General features: G+C 40.2%; 1 protein-coding gene across 1 annotated transcript; it reads right to left on the bottom strand.

The window, feature by feature from the left end:
- Window positions 1-208: 208 nt before the first annotated feature.
- On the bottom strand, window positions 209-17369 carry LOC140926000 (adhesion G-protein coupled receptor D1-like). The gene is made up of 16 exons (XM_073375816.1): window positions 17231-17369; window positions 15554-15613; window positions 14290-14455; window positions 11983-12114; window positions 11621-11696; window positions 11225-11333; window positions 6371-6423; window positions 5664-5802; window positions 5187-5290; window positions 4916-5018; window positions 3541-3691; window positions 2810-2894; window positions 2382-2448; window positions 1787-1872; window positions 1189-1318; window positions 209-424 (listed from the first exon to the last, which is right to left on the bottom strand). The coding sequence occupies exons 4-16, from the start codon at window positions 12104-12106 to the stop codon at window positions 209-211; spliced, it is 1443 nt and encodes a 480-aa protein (XP_073231917.1). The 5' UTR covers window positions 12107-12114; window positions 14290-14455; window positions 15554-15613; window positions 17231-17369.
- Between the last annotated feature and the right edge of the window lie 325 nt (window positions 17370-17694).

The following is a 17694-nucleotide window of genomic DNA, read 5'->3' on the forward strand; positions in this document are numbered from 1 at the left end:
CCGCGGCTTCCCTCAAGCTGCTACCCCTCTCAAATAGCTGTTATATGCATTATATTAGGCAATTCGGCTTTTAAACACCTTAGCTCTACAGTGTGTCGAGTCTTTATACCTGACTGTATATCTATTGACACTGGCAAGCTACAAACTTCCTCCAATCATTACCCTGTAAATCTAGGACAAGATAAATGTGCTTTGGGTAAGTTTTTGACTAGCTGTTATCAATGGAGGCCCCTCCTCCTTTCCTGACGCACGCAATAGAGTAGCTGCGCATGTCGTAACTGTCGTTCTTGTTGTTGTTTGTTGGTAGTATTATCGCGGGCACAACAGTGGTATTTCTTTTACTCCCCCAACGTCGTAGTTTTCTTTTTACGGTGACCCGGAACTCACTGCTTCGTACCACGTGAAGAAGAAATATCAAAAATCCCTGCAAAAATAAATAGAGGAGGTGTCAAAAGTTCTTTGCCTGTATTTGTATATTGTAGAGCGTTCCAGCCTGTCACGGATTACCGTACATCTAAGATCTGATGAGGTATTAAAGTATATAGTAGAAACTGGCTTCAAAGACTAACTCAAATCAATTAAATACTGCAATGTAAGCGACTGAGAAAACAGCGCTAGCAGGCTGAAAAAACGGTCCGTCTCTATACGTGATTGCTGTTTTGCTTTTGAGGGCTATAAACCTCGTTCTCCCTTTTTTCAACTTTGTAGCGTAAGGGGTTGTGTTTATATGAGCTATCGGTTTAAATTAGTCTCACATTCTGAAAAGAAAAAGATATCAACTATTTCCTTAACAAAGATACTTTTGTATCAAGGCAGATATATGAAATTGCATATATTTGAACTGTGGACAAAAAGATATAATGCGTGGAAGATTATTGATGTTATAAACTGCGGATGATTAAAATTCCCATTTCGCGTACTGTCTTCCACGTCATTCCACGTGTTAAGGATTTTGTACAGTGTTTTTTGTTTATCTATCCTTGCTGTGGGCTCGTAATATCCCTTAACAGGTTTGAAGCATAAAAACCAAGAGAGTTCTTGACATTATGGTTTGTAAGGGTAACTCAACATACTGTGAATAAACTATTTTTTTAAGGTAAGCATGCAAATCCTACACCTTTTCACACGAAACTTGTAATTAATACAACCCTAATATAGATTTAGACAAGGCCAAAAGCCAAAAATTACCTGTAGAGAATTGCATATGGTAAAGAGGTACTGGAACACCATTCCAGTTAGGTCTGTCACACTCAGAACACCAAACACCCATGTAACACCCAATAACGGAAAAAGTACGACGCAAGCCCGCAACACTCGCCTGAAAAAGGCAGGGAGTAAGCATGTCAAGCAAGACTAGATGTAGAGTGAATGTCAATAAAAAATAAAAGGTGTTTTGACTATCTCGTATAATTGAGTAAAAAACAGTCTGCTCGTAGTTTAGTAGAAACGCAACAACCTGAGTGAAATCCTAGCTTGAAAATAAATGCACCGAAACTTTCGCATTTCAACCCCATTTAGGGACCGGTCATTATTGATCGCCTTGCGGGGGGGGGGGGATGCAGAGGACCTTTTTTTGCGACAATGGAGCCCTTACGTGATCCCCCCTTAAAGCATACAGTGTGGTTTTGACCCGCCCCACGTTTATTTTTTAAACAGTATAAACTATTAATGTCGTTGAATTGTGTACTATATAATCGCTGTACATTACGGATATATTAGATTGAAATGTTATAAAGTCAAAATGGGAAGCTGGGATATGGTACAGTGTTTCAGTAATATTACTTACTTAAATTTGTTGCTCTCCGAACTGACATTAGTAGGGTGCATAGTAAACAATTCTCTCGTGACTCGTGCAAGAACAAAGACATTTAACTGTAAATGAAGGAAAGATAAGTTTTAAGTGCAGCTAAAATCTGGCTCCTATTCTTGGTTTGCAAGCACTTGACAAGGCAGCCATGTTGGGAGTCAATACAGCAGATTTCTTTTCTCGAAGAATTTACATGAAAATGGAGTTCAGTTTCCAGAGGAGAGGAATGTTTTTGTTCTTGACTACCAGCATGGCTTCCGTGACGTCACGTGCAAACCAGCAATATAAACTCAAGAACTGCCTTGTTCCAATATTGCCCAGTCCCCAGGCCTCAGTATACCGCGCGGCCTATACGTTACGGGTCACGTGCTCGAGAGAGTTCCTGGCCCTAAGTCCAAATATATCTAACTTATTTTGCGCTCCTGGCTAGATATGCTTATTTTCGGTGACCCTGCTTTTTATCACTGTATAACTTCAGTGTCTGAATAAGTCCTTTGGCACTTGTTTTCCCCTTTAACTCTCAAAAGAAAAGGGCCGCAAAGCATTGCGTACGCTGAATTATATTCAAACTTACTATGGATATTATGAGAACTGGAGCAACGAAAAACCAAACGAATCCATTGGAAAAGGACAACCAGCAACTGCAGAAAAAGGAATCACATGTGACGCAGTAGAGACTCATGCATTAAATGATATTCCTGTATCATTGTCATCATTAAGTTTCTCAACCTGAGAACGAGGTCATGTTACATATTATTATGGGTGGCTCTGCGAGCGGGAAAGATTATATGAATTCTGTGTTCTGATTGGCTAATTGAGTAGGTAAGCTGGGCCTTTCTTGCCCACGTGCGCGACTTAACAGTATTCTATAAGCCTCACTTGCTTATTCCAAGTCGAGACAATTTTAACGTCTGGCTTAAACCCGCGTAAAACACCTAGACTGAGTGGCACCAGCTACTGATGTTAACTTTCAGCTAGCATTAAGAAGAAGAAAAAACTTACAAGCTGTCAGCAACATAACTGGTGATGCCTCCTTCAGTGGCGGCTGCCGTTAAGAGGGAGATTGATACCAAGGCCAATGGGAAGCCTAAGGAAAAAAATCATTTGTCATCTTTCGTCTGATTACCCACGTACGTGGTTCCGCGGTTGAAAATACAAAGGGCTCCAGGAAAGGCAAAAACATTTAAAACATATAATTCCGTGTTTGGTATGACAAACTGACTTTTTTCTGCCTTTGATAATTAGTTGTTACCTCCAGTTTGTTTAAGGGAACGTTTTATTAACTAAAAGTAAAATTAGAATAAATAAAAAGCAGACAATCTTTGCTGTACATGTGAAAATAATAATAATAAAAAGGTAAACTTCTTTAGTAATATTGGTTACTTAAAAAGGAAGAGAACGTGAAATAATGACTGAAAAATTGCAAGTTCTCCAATGTAAAGAAGTAAGACTAATAGTAACTTCCTGACTGAATTAGCCATTTTACTCTCACAAATTACTTCTCGCATTACAATCAAACAATGAAAGAACGTGGTCGAGCATCAAACGTTTATACTGTGCACTGAGGACGTTGGAAAAAAACTATTCAATCATTGAGTGACAATTGTCATTACAATCGGTCTTTCCGACTGCCACCATGGCAACCTGGCTTGTATATAGCTGAGTGATTAGTTAAATCTCAGACCATGTGGACTTTGAAGTCTTTTTGTCATCGTTGGTTAGATTAAACTTACCCCAGGAAAATGCACAGAAAGGCCACATTTTGAAGTCGGTGTCAAATACTTTGACCACCTTAGAGTACAGCGTCAAGCCTTCAATCAACATCCAACAAAAAGACACTAGAAAGAAATAATGTATGGCAGCAGCTATTGTTGTGCATATGGCCTGAAAAAAGAACAGCAAGAAGGGTCAGAAATGAGAGTCATTTTATTTCCTTTTTTCAGTGATCAAAAATTTCATTTATGGTTTCATGAAAAGAAGTCAAAATTTTTAATTCTGTGAATCACGACAAAGCAGAATTTGAGAGATTTTCTTAAGTATTGTATTCAGGGCGCAAGTTGTATATGTTTCTAAAAAGTGATGTGTTTGGGTAAACTGATCAAGAGACAGGCCCCTTATAACTTTGGTATTTTTCTACTAATTATTGATTTTCAATTGCCCTCAAATCCAATATTTTGCCTAATTTTCCACAATTTGATACATACCTCCAATTTTTACTCATTAAAAAAATCATCCAAGAATTCTCACAAATTTATCAAACCAATTTATTGACCTTATGTATCCATCTTTGGATAGATTTGAAAAAAAAAATGGCAGAAATGGACAAAAGAAAAATAATTAAAGATACAAGCTCCCCCCCCTCCCCTTAAAAAGTAGCGAGCGAATTTCATACAATCAGAAACTAGGCAGGAAAGCAGGAGTGTTTTTTTTTTTTAGTTTTTACAAGTTTTTCTGGACAAAGGCCTGTCCAGAGGGAATAGGCACGAACGGGACTCATAGGTCCCATTCAAGGTGCCATCCCTACCCAATCCCACAACCCGTAAAGGTTGGCCACACCACCGGGGTCTACGCCCTCTACGCTTTTCGAACAGTAGTGTGGGTTCTTTTATGTCCCACAAGAACAGACCAGTGAAAGTGCTGTGAGACGGGACCTAAGGTTTTTCGTCCTTATCCGAGAAGACTAGAAAGTCTAACCATTTGCAGATGTCATTACAAAGGCAGCACTTTCTTCTCAGTTATTTAAAGACCGTAAGTGTTGGTCCGGCTAGGGTTTGAACCCGCGACTCCCGCTCAGCAGACTGGCGCTCTCCTAACTGAGCTAACCAAGCGGCGGTTGAGTGCAGGACAGCTTTGTGATCTACGAACATTTCCGAAGTAAACTATTAAAGACACACGTCACAGGGTTGAGTCTGCTCACTTTGAAATGAGAGCAACCAGTAGATACGTAGCTAGGGATAACAAGCTATTTCAGTTGCAACCAATTTTTTTTTAGTTTAAATCAAGTTAATAAGAAAGTTGTCATTACAAGTGGGTTTTTCGTTTTCTAAATGACGCTTCTCGTCTTTTTGTTATTATATCATTTGATCCGCTGACTATACATGTACTCACTTTGGTCTGTGTGGCGTCAATTCCCAAAATGAAGATCAGCTGGGCAACAGCAATTGATATAACGAAGTTCAGTCTTATCTGTGTATCTCCCGCTTTGAGATTCCTAAAAACGTGTAAAGAGAGAGAGAAACGACCAGGTTATTCCTTATTCAGATTTTTTGTTGCTGCCTTTTTGGCGAGGGTGGGGGCGCGGTAAATTACCTCCTCCTCCCTTGCTTATATTGCCGCATAGATACCTATCCTTTCTTACAAAGCAGTCAGATTTACTTACAGAAAAACTACGTATGCCACAATTGTGATGAATTCTCCCATCAGAGAGAAGGCACAGCCGATATAGGTGATCAGTTCTAGCGCCATACGATGTTTAACGGGTATCTAAAGAAAAAAAGACGTTCTCTTTGAGCCATTAATAAAGCTTCAACTAAATGAAAACTAAAACCTTCTACATTTAAGAATTTCTCCATCAAGGCCGTTAATTCAACTTAGCTCAGGGGCGTAGCCAGCCTATAGACCTGTAGGCCCTGGCCTATGAAGTAAATTATGCTTTGTTGGGGTGAGCTAAAAAGCTTAAGAGCTCAAAAGTTGGTGTGAGGTCAGTGTGTACAAGTCATGAGCGCAGTTTTCAGGATGTGTGGAAATGAAAGTCAGCCAGGGCCTACAACTAGTCGAAAAGCTGGCTACGCCTATGCAGTTAGAGAGATAATGCTATTAAAACTCATCACTGAGCTCATGTCTTAAAAATATTGACCTCGTGGTCTTTGAGTTGCATCAACACTGCAAAGTGAGTCAGATGATCACAGCTGCAATAAGTTCTTCTGCTGGTGTAGTTCTCAGTTTTGCAGCCTCTCCTTGACCAGGAGCCACTGGAGCCATTAGAGCCACCCCCCCTGTTGAAAAAAAAAACGATAAGTAAATTAACAATAGGTTGCAAGCTGTTAGTGAAGATGCAATTCTTTCCTCTTGTTAACTGCCATATTGCCTGGTTAAAAGAAAAGTATAAAGGAGAAAAAAATCTGTGAACATAAAACGAACGTTTTGTGTTTAATTATGTTCTCAGGAATAAAGCTCTAGAAGAAGCCTTCAGGTGAATTATCTCTTCGATAAACTTTCAAGGTAAGTAAAAATGGCTTTGTTTGCACATTTAATAGCGAAGTGATGTGCTTACATAATAGGCTAACCTAAATCCTGCTCGGATAACTAACATTTACGATTTTTCAGGTTGACTATAATGGGGTTGTGTGAATAGGTAGATATGTTCACGCCTTAACTGCAAATGGTATTGGTGCTATTATGAGGGTAGAACTCGCGTAAATAGTTGTCCTTCAAAACAAACCTAAAGGCAAGAGAGCCTCTCGGAATATACATTTTTTTGCACATGGTTCTGGTCCGTTTTTTACTAACATGGCAAAAAGCAAAAAAAAAAAAAAACTAAACTGATGTAACACTTAAACTTACGTCATGGAAAAATTCCAGAAAACGCATTCCGGCTTGCTCGAACGCAGCGTCGGCTAAAAAAGTAAATAAATAAATGATTAACAAGTTGGGCCTCCAGATACATTGCAGTCAAAATCCGTTAATACAGACTCTGAGGGGGGCATAGAAAGTGTCCGATAAACGGGTTGAATTTGGAGTAAATAAGGCCAAGGGCTTTCTTTATTTTCCCCATGGACAAAGCAAACTGTCCGTAACAATGCGGAGGTGTCCGTATTAAGCGGGTGTCCGTAAAGCGGGGCTTGACTGTAATAAAGAATCCATCAGACTGACGTAACTACGTTGGCCAAGAACCAGCGTGTTTGTTTTCCTTAAAAAACACTCCAATTCGCTTCATGTGAATACGAAGCCTCAATAAGAAGCAGAAGGGATCATTCATGTACAGTTAAACCCCGTTTTACGGACACGCGCTTTCTTAATATGGACATCTTATTATTGCAAACAGTTTTCTTTGTCCCTGGGTAAAGAAAGCCCTTACATTTTCTCTAAATTCCACCTGTTTAATACGGGTACCCTGTTAATACGGACACTTTCTATAGTAAGTAAGTAAGTACTAAAAAGTGGTCTTCTAAAGAGCCGTCCACATTAAACTAAGACTTAAAAATAACAAACATTATTGAAAAAGTCCTATAATAAATGCTTACTAAGAAAATCTTAATGTACAATAGCGGAATAAAAACAATTTAAAGTAGTGGCCTGCTTAGCCTCAGCTGACAGGCTGTTCCATGTTACTGCGCCCCTATAACGAAAACTTTTCTTTAGGGGCTCAGTGTTCGGTCGCGGAATAAACAGGTTATGTTGCGCACCTCGAAGATTATGCATGTGAATGGTATTAATGCTGGCGAATTTATCAGACAGGTATTCGGGTACAAGGTTATTTACAGTTTTAAACATTAAAGATTTCAGTTGCTTAGTACGTCTGTCAGCGAGGCTATCCCATTTAAGGGCAGGAAGAATCGGGGCAGAGCTGGCATCCCAGCTAGACCCTGTAATTATGCGTGCAGCCCTGTTTTGAAGCTTCTCTAGTTTTTGGCTGACACCATTACCGATACAGCCCCAGACAGCGCTGCAATAATCGAGATGCGGAAGAATCAATGACTGGTAAATAGTGACAAGGGTACTCTGGGGACATATTGGTCTTAGCCTCCTCAGGGCAGCTAGTATTTTTGCAACTTTACCGTTGACTTCGGAGATGTGAGCCTCCCACGAGAGTGTTTCATCAACCTGAACGCCTAGGCATTTGTAACTATTGACTCTTTCAATTGAATGCCCGTCGAGGGATATGTGTGGATCTCTAGGGAGGAAAGACATTTTTTGCCTCGTGCCTGTAAACAGACATTTAGTCTTGAGGACATTAAGACTTAGACGGTTAGGATCGAGCCATTGCTTCAGATTGCCCAAATCATGAGTCTGGGATGAAAACAACTCATTAGGGTCTTTGGAGGCAAACGTGAGATTAGTGTCATCGGCGTACATTCTCACATCCGATAGGAGGTTACAGTTAGGGAGATCATTAATGTATAATAGAAATAGTAGGGGGCCGAGGATTGAACCTTGAGGCACCCCACAACTTACGAAGCTAGTTTCGGAATTTATTTTGTTTATAACTGTAACCTGAGTTCTATCTGCGAGGTAGTCTCGGAAAAGATTGAGACTCACACCTTTAAAACCATACAGCTCCAATTTTGACACAAGGATATCATGGTCAATAGTATCAAAAGCCTTTTTTAAGTCAATAAACAGAATGGCATTTGTCAAACCATCGTCGATATTGAGATACCAGTTGTCAGTGATGTCAATAAGAGCTGTAAGGGTCGAGTGCATAGGTCTAAAGCCAGACTGATATTTGGAAAGTAACTTATTATCATTTAAATATGAATAAACCTGATTAAAGATGGCTTTTTCAAAGAGTTTGGCAATTACAGAAAGTACAGAAATTGGCCTGTAATTGGCTGGGTCAACTTTTGAGTCAGCTTTGAAAATTGTAGTTACTCTAGCACTCTTCCAGTCTTTGGGAATAATTCCCTTAGAAATAACTAAATTAAAAATATGTGTAAGGGAAGACGCAATGGATGGAAATGAAAGCTTTAGGAGGCAAGTTAGAATACCGTCGAGGCCATCAGACTTACCCACAGGAATATCATTCACAAGTTTGCGCAGTCCATCAATAGTCAGTAATTCGAGCTCGAAGGTGCTATCACACGGTTCTACAAAATCACGAAAACTGACTCGAGGGGGATTTATGTTCGCCGCTAAGTTAGGACCAATATCGATCGACAAAATGCCTGTTAAAAGCGTTGCTTAGCTCATGAGGGTCAGTTATCAACTTGTCACCAATAATCAATTTTGACACCGGAGCAAAGTTTTTCTTTCGCGATAATAATGTATTAATTCCATTCCAGGTCGCTTTAGCTTTCCCAACGTTATCCTCGAAGAACGAATGATAGTAATTCTTTTTGGAGGCCTTAATAGAATGGTTAACACGATTCCTAAGTCTCCTGTACTCTGCCCATTTCAACTGATCACTAGTGACAATTGCGATACGCTTTATTCTGTCTCTTTCCCACATCAACCGTTTGATCTCAGGGGTGAGCCAAGGGGCATTAGAGTTTCTAACTCCCCTTTTCTTAACAGGTGCATGAAGGTTGGCCACTGCTAGAAATAATTGTTTCCACACCTCCCATGCGCCACTAGGGTTATCAATCTGCTCAATTATGTCGCACGGAACCAGCGCCATGTCATTCACAAAAGTCATCAGGCACAAAATTTTTATATTGTCTCGATTCAATGACTCGCGGGATCGACCTAGGGCATGTTAATTTGCGAGAGACATAGATCAAACTATGATCGCTGCAACCAATAGGAGATACACCTGATGTAGCAAATTTGACCGGCTCATTGGTAAGAAATAAGTCGATAAGTGATTTAGTGCTTGAAGTGACACGTGTAGGCTCCTTGATCAATTGAGTATATTGAAACAATTCACATAGTTCAATTAGGTGTCTAGTTTCATTAGCAGGGGTAACTGCCATCATGTCACAGTTGATGTCACCTAGTATATTTGATTCAACATTTTCAGCTTCAATCTTTGCCAGAAGGACTTCGAACTTATCAAAGAGCTCAATTGGAGAATTCGGAGGTCTATACCAGTTTGAAATGTGAAATGGTTTTGCTCTTGGTTTTTGGATTTCAATGCACAAGAACTCAAGATCTGGATCAGAGAGGTCGGATCTGATTTTAAAATCGATGACATTGCGAACGTACATGGCAACACCACCACAGCCCCTGCACCGGTCACGCCTAATAAGTGTATAACCATCAATTGACACTGCAGAATCAGTGAAGGTGTTATCAAGACGAGTCTCACTTAAGGCTAGCAAATCTAATGTCTGAGATTGCATTCTTAAGCGAGGCTCGTCCATGTATTTGGGCAAACTAACAATATTGAGAAATGCAATTTTGAAGCCCCTAAGTTTGGTTAGACTGAAAGTTAGGTCTGATTCAGATATACGTTCATGGTTAGAATTTTCTTCAGACCGGGGCGAGGCAGGGATAGCAGGCTCATTACCAAATAGTCAATTAGATTTAAGATAATCCGCAAACAGTTTAAAAGAAGAGAAGACCCTTTGCGGTTTAGGTGAACACCCCTACGGTTAAACAAGTGAGGTCTATATTGTTAATGCGGAGCAATGTAAGCCCACGAGAGCCACAAAACGACTTTAAGATCTTATTGGCCTCCTTGATTTTGTAGTTAAGATCTAAGTTATCTGACCTGGGTAGCAGAGGTGAAATAGCAAGGTGTGTAGTCGGGAAATCGTGTTGGATCCGAGTTACCAGGTTGACAATGCCCTCAGCCACGCTACGCGGGCTTTCGTCGCGTATGTTATTAGTTCCCACATGGAGGATGATTTCATCCGGTTTCTTTCTAAGAAGAGGCCTTAAATAATCGTCCATATTTGTAATTCGGGCACCCGAGAAGGACTTGACTGCAACATGCCTATCATTCGTTGATAGATCCCAACCCTCGACGTATTGAATAATGGAATCCCCCACTATGAAGACAAGCTTCTTTTTGGCCACATGGTCTGTTGTGGTGTTTCACCAGAGACCGAAAGAGAAGGATTCTGAATTTGCTGAGCCACATTCGGAGTTTCCCGATTTTGGTGGCTCGAGCGGTTTTGCTCAATAGGCGGCCGATGTGGTTCAGCTGGGTTTGCGGTCGCTGTAAGCTTTGCCTTTTTGCTGCGTTGTCTTTTGGTTCGCTGTTTAGACTTCACGTTGTTTACAGGTACCCAGGGGGATTCCTTGTCATGCATTGGTGACACATCGTTCACACATTCAGATGTTTGCTCATGCAAATTAGTAGAAGTAACAGGAACACACTTTGCTTCATTGGGGTTTTGAAGTTCGTTGCTCATGAGTCGGATGGCTGTTAAAAGACTCCTGTTCTTTTCACGCAGCGAATTAGCTTCCTGTTTCAAAATGGTGTGGTGGGACTCCAACTCCTGCAATTTGTCTTGAAGATCTTTGTTCTCATTCTGCAGTGATATGACCAGCTCATTTGCATAAGACGCGCTCGCTTCGGATTTAAGATTCTCAATTTCTAAGCGGCAGACTTCTTTAACGTTAGCCTCAATAAAAGAACATAAATCTTCAAATATGAGCTTGTTATTAGAACAAGACCGGGCCGTTAAACGTTCATCCATGTGTTGTGTATGGCCCCCGCAGTGTCCGTATTTATGAACGGGGTTTGACTGTACTTGACAACTGTAGGTATTGCTATATAATTAAAGTTTATAACCAATTAATAAAAGTTACCTTTAGATGACCGAAGTCAAATAATGCTCTCCCTTGAAGTGAGTACTTTAACGGTTCCACAGCAATGGCGAAGATACGAGATCCTATATATCCACTTTCAGTTGGAATTCTTTTTTTTAGTGGATCAAATGAAAAATAATAATAATAAAAAACATAAACTGAACTTACAGTCGGAGGTAATTAAAGTTAACTTTTAAAGTTCTGAATGTATTTTAATTGAAATATATCCTAATGAACAGTTTAGACTTAGATTAGTATTACAGTCTGCCGAACCGGGACTAAGGCGAGTCTAAACCTTAAAATTGTGTTATGCTGAAAAGATAGCTTATATTGAATGAGTAAGTTGAAAACTCTCTAGTATGTAGAACATTTTTTAACATGGACCCATGGTCTTACCCATCAAGGAAAGTTTGAGCTTCTGAGGGAAGCAATTCGTGGAGGTTGCTGTACACAATGGCTGCCATATAGCCACCTAAAAGACAAGAAACGACATTGGGCCGGAATTGAATCTCCAAAAAGATTTATTGCTAATCTGCTGTATTTTAACATGGTGGAAATAAATTGCGCGCCTTTCAATTTAGTTTTTCCAAACTTATGCGCTGGAGATCTGACCTACTGCCTTCGGCTCAATTCAAAAAGGGGTGACTTGTGACTTTGTGTTGGTGACGTGAATTTGGAGCGAGACGCTTTTATGAGAACTAAATTAGGTTAAGAACACTGGAATATATATAAAGAGAATTAAGTGTTTCTTTAGTTACCTTTTTCGTGAAACATACTGGCAGGAAGGCGTATGTGAACGTCGCTCTCTTGAAGCCGATCACTGTGAGATCTCGAAGAGCCAGAAACAACTAGGTCTTCAGAGTTTGACTGAACCATCTTCATTATTATTACTACAACCAATATCAAATGGCAGAAAAAGAGGTTACTTTCCAAGGGAAACTGTAGATATTTTGTAGCTGTCTCAAGTACTTCGCACAAGCGTGAATCAATCACCCAGATGAAAATAATCACTTGTCTACGTATTTCACTGCTGAGCTCAGACCTCACAACTACCCTCATCAGTACATTGTCGAAAATACTTGAGTTCACTCATGTTCAGGTTTTCTAGTACCCTGATACCACATGAACTAGGAAATTTTCTTTAACAGCGATTAGTGAGGGGCAGGGAAGGGGTGGGGGGGGGGAGAGGAGGGGGTCGTACGTTTCTACAGACCTGCAGTTTTGCGGAAATCTTTATATTAACCAGCAGTAAGTTTCGACGCGGTGTTGCGTTTTATTGCGTTTTTCAGTGAATTTTTGTGGTTCTTGCAGCTCTTCCATTCTAGATTACCATTCGCGAGGAGCGTTATGGATATAATGGGCTGATTTAGCAACAGAACGGGAACGTCAGTTGATGACGGCGCACGCAAATCAAACAACTGGCTTGACCAATGGCAGAGCGGTAAATTGAGCACCGGAAGTCGTGTTTAGTCCTTTCCGCGCGCTTTCCCGTCGTCAACTGACGTTCCCGTCCTGTTGCTAAATCAACCTAATAGGGAGTTTAAGCAGCGACATTTTTCACCGACGCTAGTCAACTGGAAGTGGACTTTTTTCACTCTTGAACCGTGATTTTAAACAAATATTTCGCCAAATCGTCTCTATAAGAGTAAATACACTTAGCAATACAAATTAAGTAGCATCAAGGCGTATAAAGAGAGAAAAAGGCTAACTTCCGGTGGACGTGCGTCGCTCAAAAAACGTCGCTGCTTAAACTAGCTCACTATCTCGTACCCAAATCTCTTGTTGACGAAGTCGAAGGCGAGATTCGCCCCTCGGCTTCGTCTATGAGAGATCAAGGTACAAGATTATTATAGTACATCACATATTAGTAACATCCAGCTAGTGGTCTATTATCAATGCTGCGTTCTGATTGGTTGAGCCACTACTAGGCTATATGATAGCCCCCCAGTAGCGAAAAGCTCGGGCTTTATGGCGGCAAAAAAGGATTAAAGACTAGCTTTAACTAGCGAAATTTTTTTTATTCTCGATATTTTTGACCAACTAGTTGGATTTTACTAAAACAATTTTTCCTCTCGCCCTCTGCCTCTAAGTCAATAGCCCATTTGGCCTTCGTTCTCATGGGCTATTGACTCAGAGCCCATTCGGGCTCGAGGAATAATTGTTAATTATACCATGCTCTCCAAATATTGTAACAGTACGCGTCTGCTCAAAATTAAAAACAAGCTAAAAATCGGTTGCTTTTACAAAGAAAGTCGGGAAGAATTCTCTATATTTGTGGGCGGTTTTAAAAGTATTATTCCACTCGTGTTTGTTAGATATGAGATGATTGTAGCCATCTCGGCTCTACGCGCCTCGTTGGCTACCCACCATCTCATATCCAACGCGAACTCGTGGAATAATTGTTAATTGTTATATTCCTAGACTTTCACGCAACTAAACAGGGACTGCCATTGGTTGATTCTTGGTCACGTGGCCTTGACTAAAATCAAATGTATCCCGATCGTGATACATTAAACAATGTATCCCGCTCGGGATACATTGCAGCACGTGATCAAAGCATGGTGGAAAGTGGTGTGACAGAAGGCGGGAAAAACACCGCCAGGTCCAGCCAGTTTTCTTTTTCGTGAATGAACACAACAACACAAAAACGAAGCCTCAAGCTAAAAAGCAACGATTTTTAAAGTTATCCCAGAAGTTCCCAGAAGAAAAACAGCAGCTAGTGGAGGAAAAAGATGCAGATAATATGAGGAAAGTACTTTTGTTTGTAAATCATTCATTCAGTGGTTTTGAGAATTAAATTTGTGTTGTTTTTAGTACCGAGTCGACTGTTTTGGTTCGCTCCGGTTATTCTTTTGTTGCTGTTGAAGTGAAAGTCTAGAAATATAACAAAACACTTAATGTCAGATCCCTCGGGAAACCAGTTAGTTTTGTTTTCCCTCGAGTCCTGATGTTTCCCTCGACTTCGTCTCGGGAAACATCAGGACTCTTGGGAAAACAAAACTAACTGTTTCCCTCGGGATCTGACATTAAGTGTATAATATAGTATATCACATAATAGCTTGTACCAAGCTGTTTCCCGCTCTGCCTGAAGGTATCGTTCGCTGCTGTTAACTGCCGTTTCGCGAAGGATTTTACGAACACTTCTAGAGCTTGCGCAGCAAACAGGATGCTCGTATTCTCTTTTGATGCCTTGAAGTTGCTTAGCAGTTCATCCGTCGCGTTAATAGCTTGCTGAAATAAGTAAAATAACTCTTATCAAGAGAGGATAAAGGGGACAGAGAAGGCATCCTCCAAACACACCCTGTTCCAAAGGTAATTCGTCTCGAGTTATTTTTAGAATCGGGATAAAGTTACCTCGCGCGCTGCTTGGATGTTTCGTGGAGGTCTCGCATGACTAAACGTCGTGCAAAACATGTCGGGCGAAAGGCAATGAAAGCGTAAAGAGATCGAGAGCATTTCTGAACATTAAAGCGAAATGAGTCGGCGCTCAACCCGTGAAATCAGTTTATCTCAAAGTTGTCGTAACCTCAGTGCTTTAATAAAATGAGAAATTTTCGCCGGTCTATTGAAACCGGTCGTTTGTGTAATAAAGCAAGTAGGACGCCAAGTGTTATTTTTGTTGAATAACAAAAGACTAATAAAAGAATAAATATCAAACCAGAAATTGTTCTCTTCAAACTGTAAATTATAAATGATCCTGAGAGAATATTTAGTGTGTCAAGGATTTCCCTGCTGTACTGTTAGCTCTATACAAGAGAGGAAGGGAGATTCTTTTTTAAATTTCCGTTTCGCTGACACAGCTTTAGCAGAAATCTCTCTTAAGTCGTTTTCGTCGACAAAACAAATAGCAATATCGCTCTCCTCGTCTTCTGCCATTTTTTCTGCGTCAATTCGTGAAGGACGCGTGGCTCTGAGCGTGGGTCATCCACGCGGAACACATTCGCCCTATGTGATTGGCTGTTGTCTAATCCCCCTTGGGATCTATGGTCTTAAAAATAACTCGAGACGAATTACCTATGTAATAGGGTGTATGGGGGATGCCTTCTCTGTCCCCTTTATCCTCTCTTGCTCTTATATTAGACTGAGTACGCCTTCAAACTGAGTTAAGCCAAAAACGTTGTGTTTTAAAGACAGTTTTAAACTAGTCCCACAATTTTTCATTTGGCAATGGTCACGTGACAGCCGGGTGTGCTTTGTCAGCGTAGACTTATCTTATATTTTATTTTTTTGGTGCTGATTTATCCATAGCTAAATTCTCATAGAAGAACAAACACTGACAGGGTGATGGACGGTGTATAATCACTAACAGAGTGACAAAAAAAAACGTACCTGTAGTGAAGAAGGATTGGTCTCGTTGAGATATCGAATCAGCTTCAAATAGGCGTCAATCTGAATTAAGCACAAAATTGACCTCAATTATTTTCACAGATAAGTCGCAGTTTACCGAATCAAAACATGAGTCGAGCTAGAGTGTTTGGAAGTGTTAATATAAATTTAATTTCATAGTAAATTTAATTTCATAGTAAATGTCAATTTCATAGATTTCGAAAAAAAAAAACCGGGTTAGAAAGGAACAAAGTTGCAATGAAGGAATAAAGGATATGAACTATACAATAAAATATAAACTCTATTCAAAGCTTACGATTAACGAGCTGTTGTAGGTAAACCACAGCCAATTTGAATAGTCCTTCAAAAATCTCTGTAAATACCTCTCATGATATATTAAGCGTCCACCCCACTCGCCAAAACTTGCAAATAAGCGCTCATTAGAATAAGCTCTGAAAACCTTGTACACACAACTAGTACATGCCCTAGTCTTTGAGGATTGCCGAATTCCTCTTTCATAAAGTTTAAGTTTCGATTCAGTTCATTTAAGGAACAAGTAAATAAGCCCTCGCCTCCCGCCCGTTACCGACGATTGAGCACTGGTCCTCAGTCAAACAAGCGTCTCTCTTTTGGCGGAAATATTGAATAAGCATCTGGACAATTTTACCAGGAAAGACTTTACTACGGAGTTCAACTACTTCCGGCCTTTTTAGCTGATAAAAGGCACGCCAGTTTTAAGTTCTTTATGTTTGCTCGAGCTCTCTAATCTCCTGCACACGACGTTTGGGCATCACCCAAACCAGGATCCTGCCCAAACTTATTCTCTAAAGTAAGGGCATGTTTACATGGAGATGGGGCACCCCAGATAGGTAAGGTAACATGCGGCGGGTCACTCCAGCAATCATGTAAACGTGATCAAGTTAAAATGAGAGATTATATGGACAGGCGGGTTACCCCACATAAACCAGGTTACCTCACCTACCTGGGATCCTCCATCTCCATGTAAACATGCCCTAAATGGTGCCATCTCGTTGTTATCGTGTTAGTATTAAGCATTTTAATGTACGTTTTTAGACTAATATACTCATGCATGTGCCCTAATGATGTTTCCGCCCGCAAAATTCTCTTCAGTTTTGGTCGATAATAAAAACAATGTACGATAGCTTTAATCACGCTGTCGTCACCTGTTGATATTAATGCACCAACCAAAAGCGTATTGGTTCCTGAGACCAAAGATTCTTTTGTTTCAAATTCGAATAACAAAAACTATGTTTGTAAACAGTGATGTCTTCTACAGGCCATTCACACGATGGCGTCATTTTACTACTGCAAATTTACCACCAAAATCCTTTTCCTTTTCCCTTTAATATTTAAATTTTGCAATCCCAGCGAGATTTTTAAAAATAACACACGCCCTTATTTGCAGAAGAAAGTAAAAACCTAAGGGATTTGGCCGTACACCATTTTCACATAGGCCATAATGCACCTTGTATACCCCCCAAAAGTTTGCATAGCCATAGTCTTCAATTTCTCTTGGGACGACTGTACAACACAGGAGAAATTGGAAACAATATCAATGCAAAATTTTGGGGGATAAACAAGGTGCATTATGGTCTACGCAAAAATGGTGAATTGTAGCAAAATGACGTCATTAGACAGCTTCTGTCAATCATCTCTTACCAGTCCTCTCCGGTTGTTATTGTCAGCTTCAGTTGGATGCGACGTTTGTAGGTTTGAAGATGTCGGTTTATTGGAAGAGGTGGAAGTGGTGGGCGGTGCTGTTAAAGGAACTAAGCCGCACAAGTTAACTTACCGTATGTTGTAGATTGGCAAATCAAAATGAATAATAGTACTGAAAGACCACTTTTAACTAAGCAATAGCATTACTTTTTTGTACCCCATTGAACTAGTTAAAGGAGCTGTGTCACGAAATTCAGCCAAATTTGGTAATTACCGCTTAAAACATTAAAGAAAGGTTAAAATAACACAACAGAAACATCAGATGCCACGGATGGGCAAAACTGAAGAAGATTGAAACGGATTGAAATTATTATTTTTTGTCTCCTGGCGTCATAACGGCGGGCATTTGGAACTGAGGCGAATAATATCATTCGTTATACCGGGATGTTAGTTGGAAATTTGTT

This window comes from Porites lutea, chromosome 2 (genome assembly GCF_958299795.1).
Source record: "Porites lutea chromosome 2, jaPorLute2.1, whole genome shotgun sequence".
Lineage (NCBI taxonomy): Eukaryota > Metazoa > Cnidaria > Anthozoa > Scleractinia > Poritidae > Porites > Porites lutea.

Coding starts and splice junctions, on each gene's coding strand:
- LOC140926000 (XM_073375816.1), bottom strand. CDS start 12,106: ATGAAGATGGTTCAGTCAAACTCTGAAGACCTAGTTGTTTCTGGCTCT. Junction 3,692..4,915: donor TTGACGCCACACAGACCAAA/GTGAGTACATGT, acceptor TTCTTTTTTCAG/GCCATATGCACAACAATAGC. Junction 2,895..3,540: donor TTTCTGTGCATTTTCCTGGG/GTAAGTTTAATC, acceptor TTTTTTCCTTAG/GCTTCCCATTGGCCTTGGTA.